The following is a 16,551-nucleotide window of genomic DNA, read 5'->3' as shown; positions in this document are numbered from 1 at the left end:
GACCACGCATCTTTTGTTACCTCCCTGGTGGTCCGCTTTGCACGATTATCAAAAAGTCCCTGGGCATCACACTTGGTAGGGGTGTCCTGTGGGGAGAAAATGAGACCAGTCCCATATTTCACCATTCAGATAGCTTCTGGTTTCTCACTTACGTATTATGGACAGGCTGGATCATCTTTAACTATTTCAGTTTTTTGAAAATCTAGTCCTTTGCAAGAGAAAAAAAAAACATTTTCATCTTCCCAGGGGTGAAGCTGTCAACTCAATTCTCAGAGTAATAATAAAAGAAATATTGGAACCCCAGGGCTCTGCCCTGTTTAATTCTACAAGATCAAATTCAACTTTAAGGTGGCTGGCCTTCCGACCTCTTCATATTCATTCTGTCGGACTTCAGGCTATTCTTTAAATATCTTGAGTAAGAAAAACATTTGCTTTTTAAGGTCCAGTTGTGGCAAATCTGTGTATTTTTAGGGAGACATGCATGCAGTGTATTGCATTGTTTAAAATGAATCATCTATATATATAATTCACTAAGGCAAGACACCCATGGAAAGGCAAGACACCCATGGAAAGCACGCCGGAAGGGGCGTGGATTCACTAAGCCGCCGACAAGTAAGACACCTATGGCGCACGCAGGGAGGGCCACGCCAGAGGTGAATCGCCATATGCAGCGTGTAAAACGGTTTGCAAGGGGTATCCCATGGGATCATTAAAGCAATCCTTTACAACTGAGGTTAAAACACAATGAAGTACGCAGTCTTTAAAAACCGAGGTTTTGGTTACGACGCACGACCGCGTGCACCATAGCAAACTGTTTTACACGCTACATTCAGCAATTCGCATCGTGCGTCTTCTTAGATGCTCCTGCAGGAACACGGAAAGTCTACGTGAGTCACAGGTGCATCTGGACTGTGCAAAGATGACAACGACTCAAGTGACGAGTTGGAGGTGGGCACATGAGCGATGGCGGTCCGCCAGTTTTCAGTCACGGACGACTGTGTGTTGGTTCGTTCCGTGCATTGTTACAATGTTGCTTTTCTTGCTGATTTATTACATTACCAATTTTTCAAATGTTAATTTTCTCCCTGTGCTTAAAAATCATTAAAAAACCGGCCTGATTATGCGGCGTATGGTACGCCGCGGGTTGGCTAGTTATCTATATTATCACGTGTGTGTGCATAGGGGACAGCTAAAGAGGCCTAGTAACTGCAATTCTACCGCCACTCCAGGGGATGGCGCTGTGTCCTAATGCCTCTATCTCTCTCTTCCTCTCTCTTCCTCTCTGATTGTTCTAAATGTGCCCTATAAATAAAATTGACTTGACTTGATTCTGATGTCACTTCTGGTGTCCATCCACCTGGACACCCCTCTTCCTGTCAGAAGTGGCCCAAAACTGGAAGCTCGGCCATCTTGAACTCGTGTCACTGGGAATGACTCCGCAATATTTGTGTTGATTTTTTTAATCTCATTGAGTCAATGAAGGCTCTGATCGGGGCACTCGAGAGACTGAGGGAGGATTCTGAGTATCGGGCTTGAGAGTGTCCTGATAAAAACCAAGATAAGGCCTTTAATGACCTCTTGGGTACAGCCATCAGCAGTGTGTCTGTCTGGAGAGAGTGTCGACCACGTCGAGAGGTACTGTGGAACCTCTGTGTTCTTTCCTGTTGATTCTGGGGTTCCTCAGGGAGGTGTGTTCCTGCTTCTAACCTGTACAATGCCTGCATGGACTGGGTGTTGGGCTGGGTCGTAGGGTCCAGTGGCTGTGGGGCATCTGTTGGTGAAGAGTGCTTCGCTGATCTTGACATTGCTGACATCTTCATGGAGTCAATGGAGGCTCTGATCGGAGCTCTCAAGAGACTGAGTGAGGAGTCTGAGTGTCCAAGATCCAGGCCTTTAATGACCTCTTAGGCACGGCCATCAGCTGTGTGTCTGTCAGCGGAGAGAGTGTTGACATTGTTGAGGGATTTACTTACTTCAGCAGCGAAATTCATGTCTATGGTGACTCTTCCATGAAGTCAGAAGATGGATTGGGAGAACATGGGGGGTCATGAGGTCGCTGGAAAGGGGTGTTGGTGCTTCCGATATCTCTGCAAAAGGAGGAAGGTCCAAGTGTTTAGTGTCCTGGTGCTTCCTGTTTTGTTATATGGTTACGAGACATGGATGCTATCCAGTGACCTGAGATGAAGACTGGACTCCTTCAGTACTGTTTCTCTTCGGAGAATCCTTGGGTACTGCTGGTTTGACTTTGTGATGAATAAGACACATTACCTGCATTGTGAGGGAGCATCAGTTATGGCACTACGGCCATGTGGTGTGATTCTCCCAAGGGTGATCAGCTTACAGGATTCTTATTCCTGAGGACCCGAGCTGGACCAGGCCAAGGGGATGCCTACAAAACACCTGACTGGACCACATGTCTGCCTGGGGGGTTGCCAACCAGGATCCCGAGCTGTTTTGTTGTGTGGTGGATGTGGCAATGCGCTGTACCAGTGCCTACTCCCCAACCTAACCTGACTTGGCCACCTCCAAACATACAGAGTGGCTGTCTTGACACCCCAACTCTTTATCATTGAACTCCCTTTCTGCTACATTATATATAAAATGTTAACGGATATATCTGTCTGTCAAGTGAATACGCGTGAACCACTGGGGATAAAACCTTGGTTTTGTTCTTAATTGAAAGCTTATGACATGACATGCACTGGTGAAGCAAAAGCATGAGGTGGCAGCAGCCTCTTCGTAGTTATCAGGGTTCAAGTCTTGCTCAAGAGGGTGACATGGAAGAAATGAAAAGAACAGCAACGATGTCTGAAGTGCATTTGCTGAGGCTGCTCATAGGAAGAAAAAGAAGAGCAGCAGCGCCAACTGCTGAGCATCAAGTACAGCATACAGAATGAAGACAAATGCCTGTGCAAATTGTCCTGTGCTCCAGTCACCACACCGAAGGGATTGTTACAAAATACAGTGTTACACACCATAATGGCACGAAAATAAATGCCAACTCCTGAGTATCAAGCCAAACACAGGACTGAGTGGGTGGCTAATTCTATGGATCAATGAAACCCCGCCACACATACTCCATGATACAGAATGCAGGAAGGACAACGGCAGAGAAATATATGCTAACAAATATGGAGACCGCCAAATACTCACATCTTCCTCTCGTATGCAGACATCCTAACATCGATGTTTGGGTGAGGAGTACAACTTACTAAAGTTATAATTATAGCCAAGATCTCTTTGTACAAAGAATGGAAAAGTAGAAAACTCTACTAAGATGTATACCCAAGAGTCCGTACTGAATGCGCAGCCATGTAGAACTTAATCGTTTTCTATACCATAAAATTTGAAAATTGCCGAGGGAACTGGCCCCGTCAAAAAGGGAAAAAAAATGTCACCTAACTAAGGAACTAAAAACGGCCAGACCCGGGGAAAAAAGAAAAAAAAAGAGTTTCTTATTTTTGTCACGTGTACATTATGTCTTAAAGTGTTCTTCCATTTCTTTTGATTTGTGGGTGGAGCAATAGGAGGTGGGGCAGCCTGACATCACTGTAGGTGGCTCCTCCCTCTGCTTTTATACTGAAGTCTCTGCAGTGGATCATTGATTGTTGATTGGATGTTGCTTTGAGTGTTTTTCTTCTGATATTTTTAGTTTTTTTATGAACTATTAATTTTGGATTGTCCTATTTGAATTGCATTTTGGGATTTGTTTGCTTTTAGTTGCCCTTTTGTTACCTTATTTTCAATTTATATATATATATAAAAAAGGTTTTGGATTGCCTTAACACTCCAGACAGTTATGATTATCCTCTCCCTTGTTAGGAACGTTTATAATATTTTTGAACGTTTGAACTCTTTTTGAACTTTCAAAGCCAGTTTCCTTTTTTGGGTATGGGCAGGCCAAAGCCTGCAGGTAGCAGTCAGGACAGGTAACCAAAGTTGATTGCCACAAGTGGAAAGATGTAATTTATTTTTAAAAAAATCTTGAGATGAGATGAGACTATTGCCAAGAGATTTCACTAAGTCCCGTCCTCCTCTCAGCCACGGTCCTCTCACCTCTCATTCGTGTGAATGCTTTTGTCAGACACAGTTCCTGCACTCTTGGTTCTTATAAATTTTTACGTTTTCCTCACTTTAAGTTCCCAGTAAAAGATGACTTATGTCCAAATTTTAATGAAGAATTTCATCTTGAAGGGTTATCAACAGAAGAAATGAGTACACGGGCAATCCTAGCACCGAGAAACGATGAAGTCAAACGAATTAACACAAAAATTGTCCATTGGTTACACAGCAAATTGGTTAAATGCGTATCAATAGACTAAGCTGAAGCAGTTGGTGGTGATGGTGTGGAGGATGAAAACATCAATTTATAATATCACGAAGAATATCTACAACTGTTAACACCGTCTGTTCTTCCACCACACAAACTACTGTGGAAAGAAGAATGTATCGTAATGTTATTGCGTAATTTATGTCTGAGGGATGGGCTATACAATAGGACGAGATTAGCTGTATTCAAAATTGGTCGAACAATTCTGACGTAAAATTTTAACAGGTGACAAGAAAGGTAATGTAGTACATTTTCAGGGTATTACATTACACACCAAAGGAGATCTTGATATGCCATTCTTATTAAAATGTTTACAGTTTCCCATGAGAATAGCTTTTGCTATGACAATTAACAAATCACAGGGACAAACATTCGAAAAAGTCGGTTTATTTATTAGAGAGAAAGAAACGATGTTGTCTCATGGGCAGTTATACATTGCGTTGTCACGATGTTAGTCCAAACACCGAATCAAAATTCAATGTGAAATTGATGAAAAGTTAATTCCAAATATTGTTTTTACTGAAGTTTTACAGTAAAAGTGTAAGCTTAAAAAGTATTTGCGTGTTAATTTCAAAGTCAAGTAGAACGAAAACATATAACGCAATGAATACCTCTAACGCAACATAAAACAAAATTTTCTTTCAATTTATTACATTTTACTATTTTTTAATATGGTTAATTACTCGCTGTAATGTAAAACAGTTAGGTTTATTATGCAGATGTAACAATTACCATGTAAATAGCAATCTGTTTAAATTGTACATCCGCTTCCCCATATGTGAGCGGCAGTGCTGAGAAGTGGCTAGCACGTAGCGCCCGCCAGGGGGTTGGCAAGCGAAGTGAGCAGGGGGCAGACCCCCGTAGCAACTCATAAATTTACAATCATAGATTAACAATCAATAAAGCAGTTCAGGTAACAACAAGAAAGCAACCAACAATATGAAAGATCACAGAGGTGTTTTTGTTTGTTTTTGTTTTTGATTTTTTGACCCAGCTTTTTAGTTTTAATATAAAGGACCACGCATCTTTTGTTACCTCCCTGGTGGTCCGCTTTGCACGATTATCAAAAAAGTCCCTGGGCATCACACTTGGTAGGGGTGTCCTATGGGGAGAAAAATGAGACCAGTCCCATATTTCACCATTCAGATAGCTTCTGGTTTCTCACTTACGTATTATGGACAGGCTGGATCATCTTTAACTATTTCAGTTTTTTGAAAATCTAGTCCTTTGCAAGAGAAAAAAAAAACATTTTCATCTTCCCGCAGGGGTGAAGCTGTCAACTCAATTCTCAGAGTAATAATAAAAGAAATATTGGAACCCCAGGGCTCTGCCCTGTTTAATTCTACAAGATCAAATTCAACTTTAGGTGGCTGGCCTTCCGACCTCTTCATATTCATTCTGTCGGACTTCAGGCTATTCTTTAAATATCTTGAGTAAGAAAAACATTTGCTTTTTAAGGTCCAGTTGTGGCAAATCTGTGTATTTTTAGGGAGACATGCATGCAGTGTATTGCATTGTTTAAAATGAATCATCTATATATATAATTCACTAAGGCAAGACACCCATGGAAAGGCAAGACACCCATGGAAAGCACGCCGGAAGGGGCGTGGATTCACTAAGCCGCCGACAAGCAAGACACCTATGGCGCACGCAGGGAGGGGCCACGCCAGAGGTGAATCGCCATATGCAGCGTGTAAAACGGTTTGCAAGGGGTATCCCATGGGATCATTAAAGCAATCCTTTACAACTGAGGTTAAAACACAATGAAGTCGCAGTCTTTAAAAACCGAGGTTTTGGTTACGACGCACGACCGCGTGCACCATAGCAAACTGTTTTACACGCTACATTCAGCAATTCGCATCGTGCGTCTTCTTAGATGCTCCTGCAGGAACACGGAAAGTCTACGTGAGTCACAGGTGCATCTGGACTGTGCAAAGATGACAACGACTCAAGTGACGAGTTGGAGGTGGGCACATGAGCGATGGCGGTCCGCCAGTTTTCAGTCACGGACGACTGTGTGTTGGTTCGTTCCGTGCATTGTTACAATGTTGCTTTTCTTGCTGATTTATTACATTACCAATTTTTCAAATGTTAATTTTCTCCCTGTGCTTAAAAATCATTAAAAACCGGCCTGATTATGCGGTATGGTACGCTGGTTGGCTAGTTATCTATATTATCACGTGTGTGTGCATAGGGGACAGCTAAAGAGGCCTAGTAACTGCAATTCTACCGCCACTCCAGGGGATGGCGCTGTGTCCTAATGCCTCTATCTCTCTCTTCCTCTCTCTTCCTCTCTGATTGTTCTAAATGTGCCCTATAAATAAAATTGACTTGACTTGATTCTGATGTCACTTCTGGTGTCCATCCACCTGGACACCCCTCTTCCTGTCAGAAGTGGCCCAAAACTGGAAGCTCGGCCATCTTGAACTCGTGTCACTGGGAATGACTCCGCAATATTTGTGTTGATTTTTTTAATCTCATTGAGTCAATGAAGGCTCTGATCGGGGCAATCGAGAGACTGAGGGAGGATTCTGAGTATCGGGCTTGAGAGTGTCCTGATAAAAACCAAGATAAGGCCTTTAATGACCTCTTGGGTACAGCCATCAGCAGTGTGTCTGTCTGCGGAGAGAGTGTCGACCACGTCGAGAGGTACTGTGGAACCTCTGTGTTCTTTCCTGTTGATTCTGGGGTTCCTCAGGGAGGTGTGTTCCTGCTTCTACCCTGTACAATGCCTGCATGGACTGGGTGTTGGGTTGGGTCGTAGGGTCCAGTGGCTGTGGGGCATCTGTTGGTGAAGAGTGCTTCGCTGATCTTGACATTGCTGACATCTTCATGGAGTCAATGGAGGCTCTGATCGGAGCTCTCAAGAGACTGAGTGAGGAGTCTGAGTGTCCAAGATCCAGGCCTTTAATGACCTCTTAGGCACGGCCATCAGCTGTGTGTCTGTCAGCGGAGAGAGTGTTGACATTGTTGAGGGGTTTACTTACTTCAGCAGCGAAATTCATGTCTATGGTGACTCTTCCTATGAAGTCAGAAGATGGATTGGGAGAACATGGGGGGTCATGAGGTCGCTGGAAAGGGGTGTTGGTGCTTCCGATATCTCTGCAAAAGGAGGAAGGTCCAAGTGTTTAGTGTCCTGGTGCTTCCTGTTTTGTTATATGGTTACGAGACATGGATGCTATCCAGTGACCTGAGATGAAGACTGGACTCCTTCAGTGCTGTTTCTCTTCGGAGAATCCTTGGGTACTGCTGGTTTGACTTTGTGATGAATAAGACACATTACCTGCATTGTGAGGGAGCATCAGTTATGGCACTACGGCCATGTGGTGTGATTCTCCCAAGGGTGATCAGCTTACAGGATTCTTATTCCTGAGGACCCGAGCTGGACCAGGCCAAGGGGATGCCCACAAAACACCTGAATGGACCACATGTCTGCCTGGGGGGTTGCCAACCAGGATCCCGAGCTGTTTTGTTGTGTGGTGGATGTGGCAATGCGCTGTACCAGTGCCTACTCCCCAACCTAACCTGACTTGGCCACCTCCAAACATACAGAGTGGCTGTCTTGACACCCCAACTCTTTATCATTGAACTCCCTTTCTGCTACATTATATATAAAATGTTAACGGATATATCTGTCTGTCAAGTGAATACGCGTGAACCACTGGGGATAAAACCTTGGTTTTGATCTTAATTGAAAGCTTATGACATGACATGCACTGGTGAAGCAAAAGCATGAGGTGGCAGCAGCCTCTTCGTAGTTATCAGGGTTCAAGTCTTGCTCAAGAGGGTGACATGGAAGAAATGAAAAGAACAGCAACGATGTCTGAAGTGTATTTGCTGAGGCTGCTCATAGGAAGATAAAGAAGAGCAGCAGCGCCAACTGCTGAGCATCAAGTACAGCATACAAAATGAAGACAAATGCCTGTGCAAATTGTCCTGTGCTCCAGTCACCACACCGAAGGGATTGTTACAAAATACAGTGTTACACACCATAATGGCACGAAAATAAATGCCAACTCCTGAGTATCAAGCCAAACACAGGACTGAGTGGGTGGCTAATACTATGGATCAATGAAACCCGCCACACATACTCCATGATACAGAATGCAGGAAGGACAACGGCAGAGAAATATATGCTAACAAATATGGAGACCGCCAAATACTCACATCTTCCTCTCGTATGCAGACATCCTAACATCGATGTTTGGGTGAGGAGTACAACTTACGAAAGTTATAATTATAGCCAAGATCTCTTTGTACAAAGAATGGTTTTAAAGCAAGTGAGAGAAACTGCTACATCAAGATGAGCTATTAAACCCATAAGAGGTCCTTGTGTACTTTTGCAATGAACAGGAACCTAGCCCACTGTCTATAGATGAGCTTACAAGTGCTTGTTTCACCTTATCAGCTTCATGAAAACTGGAATTAAGCGCCTGCCTAGGATATCTGGCTCCTGTAAGCAAAACAGGAAACAAAATAGATACACACTGAACTGAAGTGGAAGCTCAAGTTACAACAGAGAAAACCATTGATCTGTGAAACAGTCACAAATAACGATACAATATTTCTTGATGGTATGCCTCGTGACAATTTCTTATTTACCCAAACTCTACCAGCTACCAAACATGCCTTCACCTTTGCGCTGCAGGGAGCAGATGGAGGTGTGTGCACAGCATTGGACAGAAATGGCCGAAAGAAAGTAGTCACCAGTTACTATCTGGGTGGAGTGGTGGCTCTGAAGCTAGGGTTTGTGCACTGGCAATCAGAAGGTTGCCGGTTCGAATCTTGTAAATGCCAATAGGAACTCTGCTCTGTTTGGCCCTTGAGTAAGGCCCTTCACCTGCAATTGCTGAGCGCTTTGAGTAGTGAGAAAAGCGCTATATAAATGCAAAGAATTATTATTATTAAAGAATTATAAGCTGTGGAATGATTGCCTGAACAATTTAATATCATGACCAACAGGAAAGATAAAAGGAAAGGAACGGCTAAAATAACCAATAAATGGAAATTCCAGAACTTGACGAACCTTACAATGAAACTAATATTGGTCCACGTGAAAGTTCCAGACAGAGCCTTTATTTAATTAGATCTGTTACAGGCTTCACAAATAACCATGAATAGATGATAACAGACTTGTAAGATGCAATGGGATGCTTACTTCATACAATCACTCAGGCTCAGCGCAGGTTTTCTTCTCCTGTTGGATCCTGTGTGGTAGACTACTACACCTTAACGATTTCTGTTTTGTCCACATACAAATCTTTGTAAAGCCCCCCACCAAAAAATCAAAACAATTGATAAGCAAAGAGCCCTTTGATAGAATTAAATTATTCTCAGTCAAGCAGTGGTTCTACAAGGAGCCACACAACCCAGAAAAGTACCATTAAAGAAACATTAGACATTTAAGAGTGCTTTTGATTCTGTGACCAACTGTGAGCAGACACGATAATGATGTGGCCCTCTCTCAGAAGCTTTTAATATAGAGTTGCATCTGTTCCCTTCTTTAACAAGCATTAATTGATGTAAATCTGAAGTCCCCCCAATCCAGCTTTTGACATATCTGATTTTGTAGCTCGCACACACCGTTTTGGTAGATCCAATTCTATGGCACCTTCTAAACCAGCTTCTGATAGATCTGATTGTGTAACCTCTGCTTAACCAACTTTTCAATGATGTGACATTGTACCCTTCTAAGAAGAATGTGATACACTTGCTGTAATCACATAGCTATCTACAAAAAGAAAATCCTGTTTTATAGTGTTCACTGATCAGCTTGCCATACAACTTACTTCAGTCATTTCCAATAAGATTATCAGAGTTCTGCCTCCATGGCTATCTATTACAGCGTGTTTAGCAAATTTAGGTCTGGAGCTTTCCGCTTATGTTGGCTAACGTCTCCTAACATGCGATAGATAGATAGATAGATAGATAGATAGATAGATAGATAGATAGATAGATAGATAGATAGATAGATAGATATGAAAGGCACTATATAATAGATAGATAGATAGATAGATAGATAGATAGATAGATAGATAGATAGATAGATAGATAGATAGATGGCACAGTATAAGTGATATATCAACAGATGAAAAGCAATGTATAAATGACAGTAATATATTCAGTGCTATACAACTCATATTTTTAAAGCGCTTTTCACTGAGTGCAGGTGGAGAGCACTGTGAACAATTCGAAGTAAAAGTATAGTTTATACTTATTACTAAACAAACTAGTGGTACACATAAAAATATAGATTTGTAATTATAACACACAAAGAATAAGGTAGAAACTGATTAAACAAAAATGGAAACAGGAAACATCTGCCCATTCATTAATTGATGCAGTTGCTTTCATATAGGAAAGGCACTAAACAAAATATAGATAAATATAGATATATCAAAGGCACTTTATGATAGATAGACCATGTCATTATTTCTGTTGTACAGGGTAAAGCAACATTTTTAGCGATTTTACCTTGAAAATTCTAAAGATAGATAGATATGAAAGGCACTATATAAGTGTTATATATATACACACAAAAGGCGCCATCTGCTTGATTTACTGATACATGAAAGACAGCATGTAAGTATAGATATATAAAATTGACTATAAGATAGATAGATAGATAGATAGATAGATAGATAGATCTACGTACCTATGTAAAAATTGGTTGCAGTTCGCATTTGCCTGTGCTTTGTGATTACATAAATGACCAGCGAGTTGCCCACCAGTCCAACCAGCATGATAAGGGCGAAAAGCAAAGGCACGAGCCATGCGTCAGTCAGGAAGGGTGGCGACTCGTCGCCGGTGATGTTGTAGATCCACAGTTTCGTCCCGATGCCTAAAAGGCTGGCGGGGTTGCTGTTGCCCCCCGTGGGGTTGGCCTCCCTGTCAGGAGGTGAGCTGTTCCTCCCCTGTCCCGACCCCTCTGTTGGTAAACAAGTGGAGCGTAAACTCATGTCTCCTGTCAGTGCATGGCGCTCTTCTGCGTGGGTCGGTTCAAGTTCAGTGCACCTGCCGTTTATAACACAGTTTCTTAGATGGTTGTGCGAAATAAAACGCGGATGATCCCGGAGCCACTTGCCGCTTAATACGTACGCAGTAAATGGTGGTCAGTATCCCGTCCACTCTCCGCAGTCTTCTTTCGTTTGACTTCACCCAGGTGCAGGTGCACCTTTCTTCACCGCAGAAAGCAGGCAGACAACCTGACCATCAGGCAGAGCGGAGAGCTTCTTATACAGATGTGCGGTGCTGGAGGGGGTGGGAGGAAGGATTGGGGGCGGAGCCTATTGGATTCCTTTCGAATTCCTCGAGCCCTCATTGGCTCGCTGTCGGAGACAATTTGACATCTGCTGCAGAGTCGTTTGTTCCTCTCGGTCTACTCAGTAACTGACGCCGCTGGATGGGCTCCGGAGATTGAGACTTACTTTAGGAGATTCACCAGGTACCCAGCAGGAAGAGTTAATGTAACAGGTACGATATGGGTAACGACTTTTTAAAAACTGGACACTGATAAACAGTTAAACGCGTTATTTGTCAGTGCCAATACAGACGGATTAAAATGTCTCCTGAAGGTAAGGTTACTTCCTAGCGAACGAAGAGCGCTGCGTTAACAGTGAACTATTTAGAATGTTGTGAGGGGATCAAAGTAACGCAGTGGCGCTCTTGACATGTGGCCCTCAGTTCCGTTGAAATGTCTTAGCTCACTTAAAGGGTCCATTTCATCCAGATAGGTCTGGTTTAAAACGCACACTCGTGACAAAGATAAATTGACCGAACTTGTTGATCGATACATGCTGGTGTACATTGCATTGATTGTCATACAGTCCGAGTGACGGCAAAGTGACATGAATCGTGAATAACCTCGTATTTATACATAGCTATGAGAGACCCGTTAGCCCCTTCTGTTAGCTCGACCTGTCATGTCATACATTTGTCACAATTTGCCACAGGGAAAATAGTTAAATGATTTTGGGAAGTGTTGCCCCCTTTTGACCAATGACTTCCATTGCACACAAGGTTACTGGTTGTCTTCTCTATATATGAAGGAATATTTCGGACAAAATAAAATAAATACTCAAATAAAATACCGTGACATTTAACGATAAATAAACGATAGCAATATGAAATGTGAGTACCGATAATTAAACGCGTCACCAAAATATTTTAGTTGCTAATTTCTTTAAGTGTTTCGTTATTTATTTCTTCATTTATTTCAGTGATACACACGCAACATGAAATGAGGTCTGAAATGAAAACTGTCACTTTTACTTGTCAAAGTTGAGAGGGCGGACTCTAGCAAGTAGTGATTTTTGATTGGTGGATCGTTTGCAGAGTACGCACTTTGCTTGATTTGGGAAGTCCGCAGCTCAAATTCGTGCCGCTCGGGACGGAGCGGTGCCTCAATTTGCCCCCCTCCAACATATCTATCGTAGAAAATTAAGAGAAAAATTAAGATAATTTTTGCATAGATGTATTCATATATAGAGAGAAACAGCAATAATTTTTCACATTTAATTATTTATAAGCATCAACTAAACAAGAATATAGTATAGACGCACTGATAAGCCGTGTTCTAATTATTAGTTTAATATAATTACGCTGCGAAAACCACAACCAATGTAGTGTACAAGCGATAGGTGGGGATGTTTTCTGCGCAGAGCAAGAACGAATTCAGATTGATAACAAAACAAAATTATAAAATGTAAATTAGTTGTTTATCGTCCTAGAGATTATTATCGGTGTAATGTTTATGTTTATTTTTGTTATTGCCACATAAATTTCAACTGCCGTGTCTGATGCGGTCACAGATTACAAGTCCGAAAATCATTTTTGAAGCATTTGTGGATAAAAATCAGAGAATTTGGCTTTCTTCATTCATGAGTGATATTTTTCCGAACCCTGCTGCTTACACACGAATTGTACTGAGCCTTTTGGCCCATAATGCCGCCCCCAAAAATATACTGCCCGGGGCGGACCGCCCCCTCCGCCCGCTCCTATAGCTACACCGCTAGGAGTTTGCATCTGAAGTGTCCCAAGTAAATGTGGCCCTTGATGGCTGAAGGTTTACGTCTAATCTATTGACGAGTCGTCAATCAGAGCTGCTGTGTGGGTCTGCTTATGTATTTGGTACACATGCGATTAGAGGAATCTTTGAGGCTCTGAAATGAAATGTAATTCGACTGCAGACCAAGTGTCGGCAATGTCTTTAACTCTTTCTTCCCTTTTTCCTTCATTGAGGATGACACCAAATCGGAACAATCACAGAGTCACCTCCGATGTTGCAAAACTCCTGCCTCAGCAACACAGGAGCGCCGCAAGGGACTGGACTTTCTCCGGTCCTGTTCAGCCTTATAATCAGACTTCCAATACAACTCGGAGTCCTGTCACATGCAAAAGTTCGCTGACGACACTGCTATCATGGGTTGCATTAAGAGTGGGCAGAAGGAGGAGTATAGGAACCTAATCAAGGACTTTGTTAAATGGTGCGACTCAAACCACTTACACCTGAACACCAGCAAAACCAAGGAACTGGTGGTGGATTTTAGGAGGCCCAGGTCCCTCACAGACCCCGTGATCATCAGAGGTGACTGTGCAGAGGGTACAGACCTATAAATACCTGGGAGTGCAGCTGGATGATAAATTGGACTGGACTGCCAATACTGATGCTCTGTGTAAGAAAGGACAGAGCTGACTATACTTCATTAAGGCTGGCGTCCTTCAACATCTGCAATAAGATGTTGAAGATGTTCTACCAGACGGTTGTGGCGAGCACCCTCTTCTACACGGTGGTGTGCTGGGGAGGCAGCATAAAGATGATGGACACCTCACACCTGGACAAACTGGTGAAGAAGGCAGGCTCTATTGTAGGAATGAAGCTGGGCAGTTTAACATCTGTGGCAGAGCGACGGGCGCTGAGCAGACTCCTGTCAATCATGGAGAATCCACAACATCCAGTGAACAGGATCATCTCCAGACAGAGGAGCAGCTTCAGAGACAGACTGCTGTCTTCAGAGACAGACTGAGGAGACTATCCATCACTATCTATCTACTCTATCTATCTATCTATTATATAGTATCTATCTATCTGTATGTCTGTCTATCTATCTCTCTATCTATTATATAGTGCCTTTCATATCTATCTATCTATTATATAGTGTCGTTCTCATCTATCTATCTATCTATCTATCTATCTATCTATCTATCTATCTATCTATCTATCTATCTATATCTATCATATATCTATCTATCTATCTATCTATCTATCTATCTATCTATCTATCTATCTATCTATCTATCTATATCTATCTATCTATCTATCTAGTGCTATTATATAGTGCCTTTCATATCTATCTATCTTCTCATATCTATCTATCTATCTATCTATCACTTCATTGCTTTCAGGCAATTATTTTTGACTTGTTGGATATTCAATCGTTTCATCAAGTGGAGGAAGATTCCCCTTGATAATTCTTATCCACAGACAGTCAATCGTTTCATCGAGTAGAGGGTAAATCTTGGTGAAAAAGAGTCCCTTGCCATCACAGGCCCCTGGGCGCACACCCATAACAGTAGGAAAACAAAATTTCCCCATGCTGCAGACTGACCCTTCAACATCTCCTTCTGTCGCTCACCTAAATATGCAAAAACTTCTCGTCCACAGATCACTTCTCAGAAGAGGGCCACATTCTCCACCAGGCACTGTGAGCTTGTAACAGGAGCCGCTGTGTCACTTGCAAATATGTCACCAACAATACACTTGTGTCTGGTCCCTCAAATGAATTCAATTCAGCTCTGATTCTGTGCTCTTTCATAGGGCTATCTATCTATCTATCTATCTATCTATCTATCTATCTATTATCCACTATAGTGTCTTTCTCATCTATCTTCGTGCATAATGAAAACTATCTATCTATCTATCTATCTATCTATCTATCTATCTATCTATCTATCTATCTATCTTTACCTCATTGAATTTGTTAGGGCTGCTGATCTATCTATCTATCTATCTATCTTTGGACTGTGGGAGGAAACCGATATACTACAGTGCCTTTCATATCTATCTATCTCTCTATCTATCTATCTATCTATCTATCTATCTATCTATCTATCTATCTATCTATCATATAGTAATAATAATACCTTTCCCAGAACTGGTACACATATAAATGCAGATGTTTAAAAACACACATAGAACAAGGTAGGGCTGATTAAACATAAATGGAAACCTGTGTGGTAATTGTTTTTTTTTAGTTATAACATCTCTAATAGTTATGAAGTTTTCATTTTTATATCCTAAAGTAATTCAGCACATTTGGCTAATTGATTTAATGTGAAGGCATTTTCAAGTAACATAGGGCATTGTGTTCTGCTACAGTCCACTTCTATGACTTCCACAGCTGGCGTCTATGCTGACAGGAAGCTGCACGTCCAGCTTTAGGATCCTCAATGGCAAAACTCACATGCTATGTTGGAAATTAACAATCTGTCTGACCATTACGAGTTGCTGCACTGTGTGCCGGGGCTGGTCACAAGAAATTTCTTAATATGGGTCACCTGTCAACAGACAGCCAAGAAATCCCATCTGGGGTGCCACTTGTGACCACCAGGGGGAGCACAGCTCCCCAAACACCCGACACAACAGACACGTGGCAAAGCAACAGACACATTTATTTTCAGTGGGGAAGCCCTTCTCCATCGCTTCCCACAGCAGCAAGCACAGTACAAAGTACTTTGTCTCTTATCCCTCAGTTCATTCTGCCCTCCACTCCTGCTCAGGCAAGCGTCGTTCTCTCCCTCCCAACTCTGGCTTCTCAAATGGAGTGAGGTGGCTCCTTTTATAGAGCGCCTGGAAGTGCCCCAGGTGTCCCATGATCTCTTTCCAGCTGTATTTCCAGGAGTGGTGGCAGTAGTGCAATGGAAGGCTGAGCCGTTTCCCATTCATCCCCTGTGGCGCTGTGGACTGGCACCCTGTGGATAGTTTGTTCCTGCCTTGCGCCCTGTGCTAACTGGGATAGGCTCCAACACGCCACACAACCCTGGTCTGGATTATGCGGGTTAGAAAATGACAAGACATGACATTAGGTTTGTTTTAATAAATGGACTTTTCACTATGCTAGTTCATCTAGAATTCCCAAAATCACATCAAGATGAGATCTGAAGGTCCATAAAGTCCTGCTCTCCACCACTTTACTTGGTAATTTATTCCACACATCTGTTTC

At 42.4% G+C, this 16,551-nt stretch overlaps 1 protein-coding gene across 1 annotated transcript in view; it reads right to left on the bottom strand.

The window, feature by feature from the left end:
• Positions 1-11,530, bottom strand: part of LOC120539978 (G-protein coupled receptor 54-like) — a 42,323-nt gene extending 30,793 nt beyond the window's left edge. The window contains exons 1-2 of the mRNA XM_039770387.1: positions 11,429-11,530; positions 10,986-11,344 (exon numbers count right to left, since the gene is read on the bottom strand). Coding sequence (XP_039626321.1) covers positions 10,986-11,289 — 304 coding nt within the window. The 5' untranslated portion in view covers positions 11,290-11,344; positions 11,429-11,530. The remainder of the gene's footprint in view (positions 1-10,985; positions 11,345-11,428) is intronic.
• Positions 11,531-16,551: the final 5,021 nt, after the last annotated feature.

Source organism: Polypterus senegalus, chromosome 12 (assembly GCF_016835505.1).
Source record: "Polypterus senegalus isolate Bchr_013 chromosome 12, ASM1683550v1, whole genome shotgun sequence".
Taxonomy (NCBI): Eukaryota; Metazoa; Chordata; class Cladistia; order Polypteriformes; family Polypteridae; genus Polypterus; species Polypterus senegalus.
Note: the sequence above shows the minus strand (reverse complement) of the source record. Positions and strands in the feature narration are given on the sequence as shown.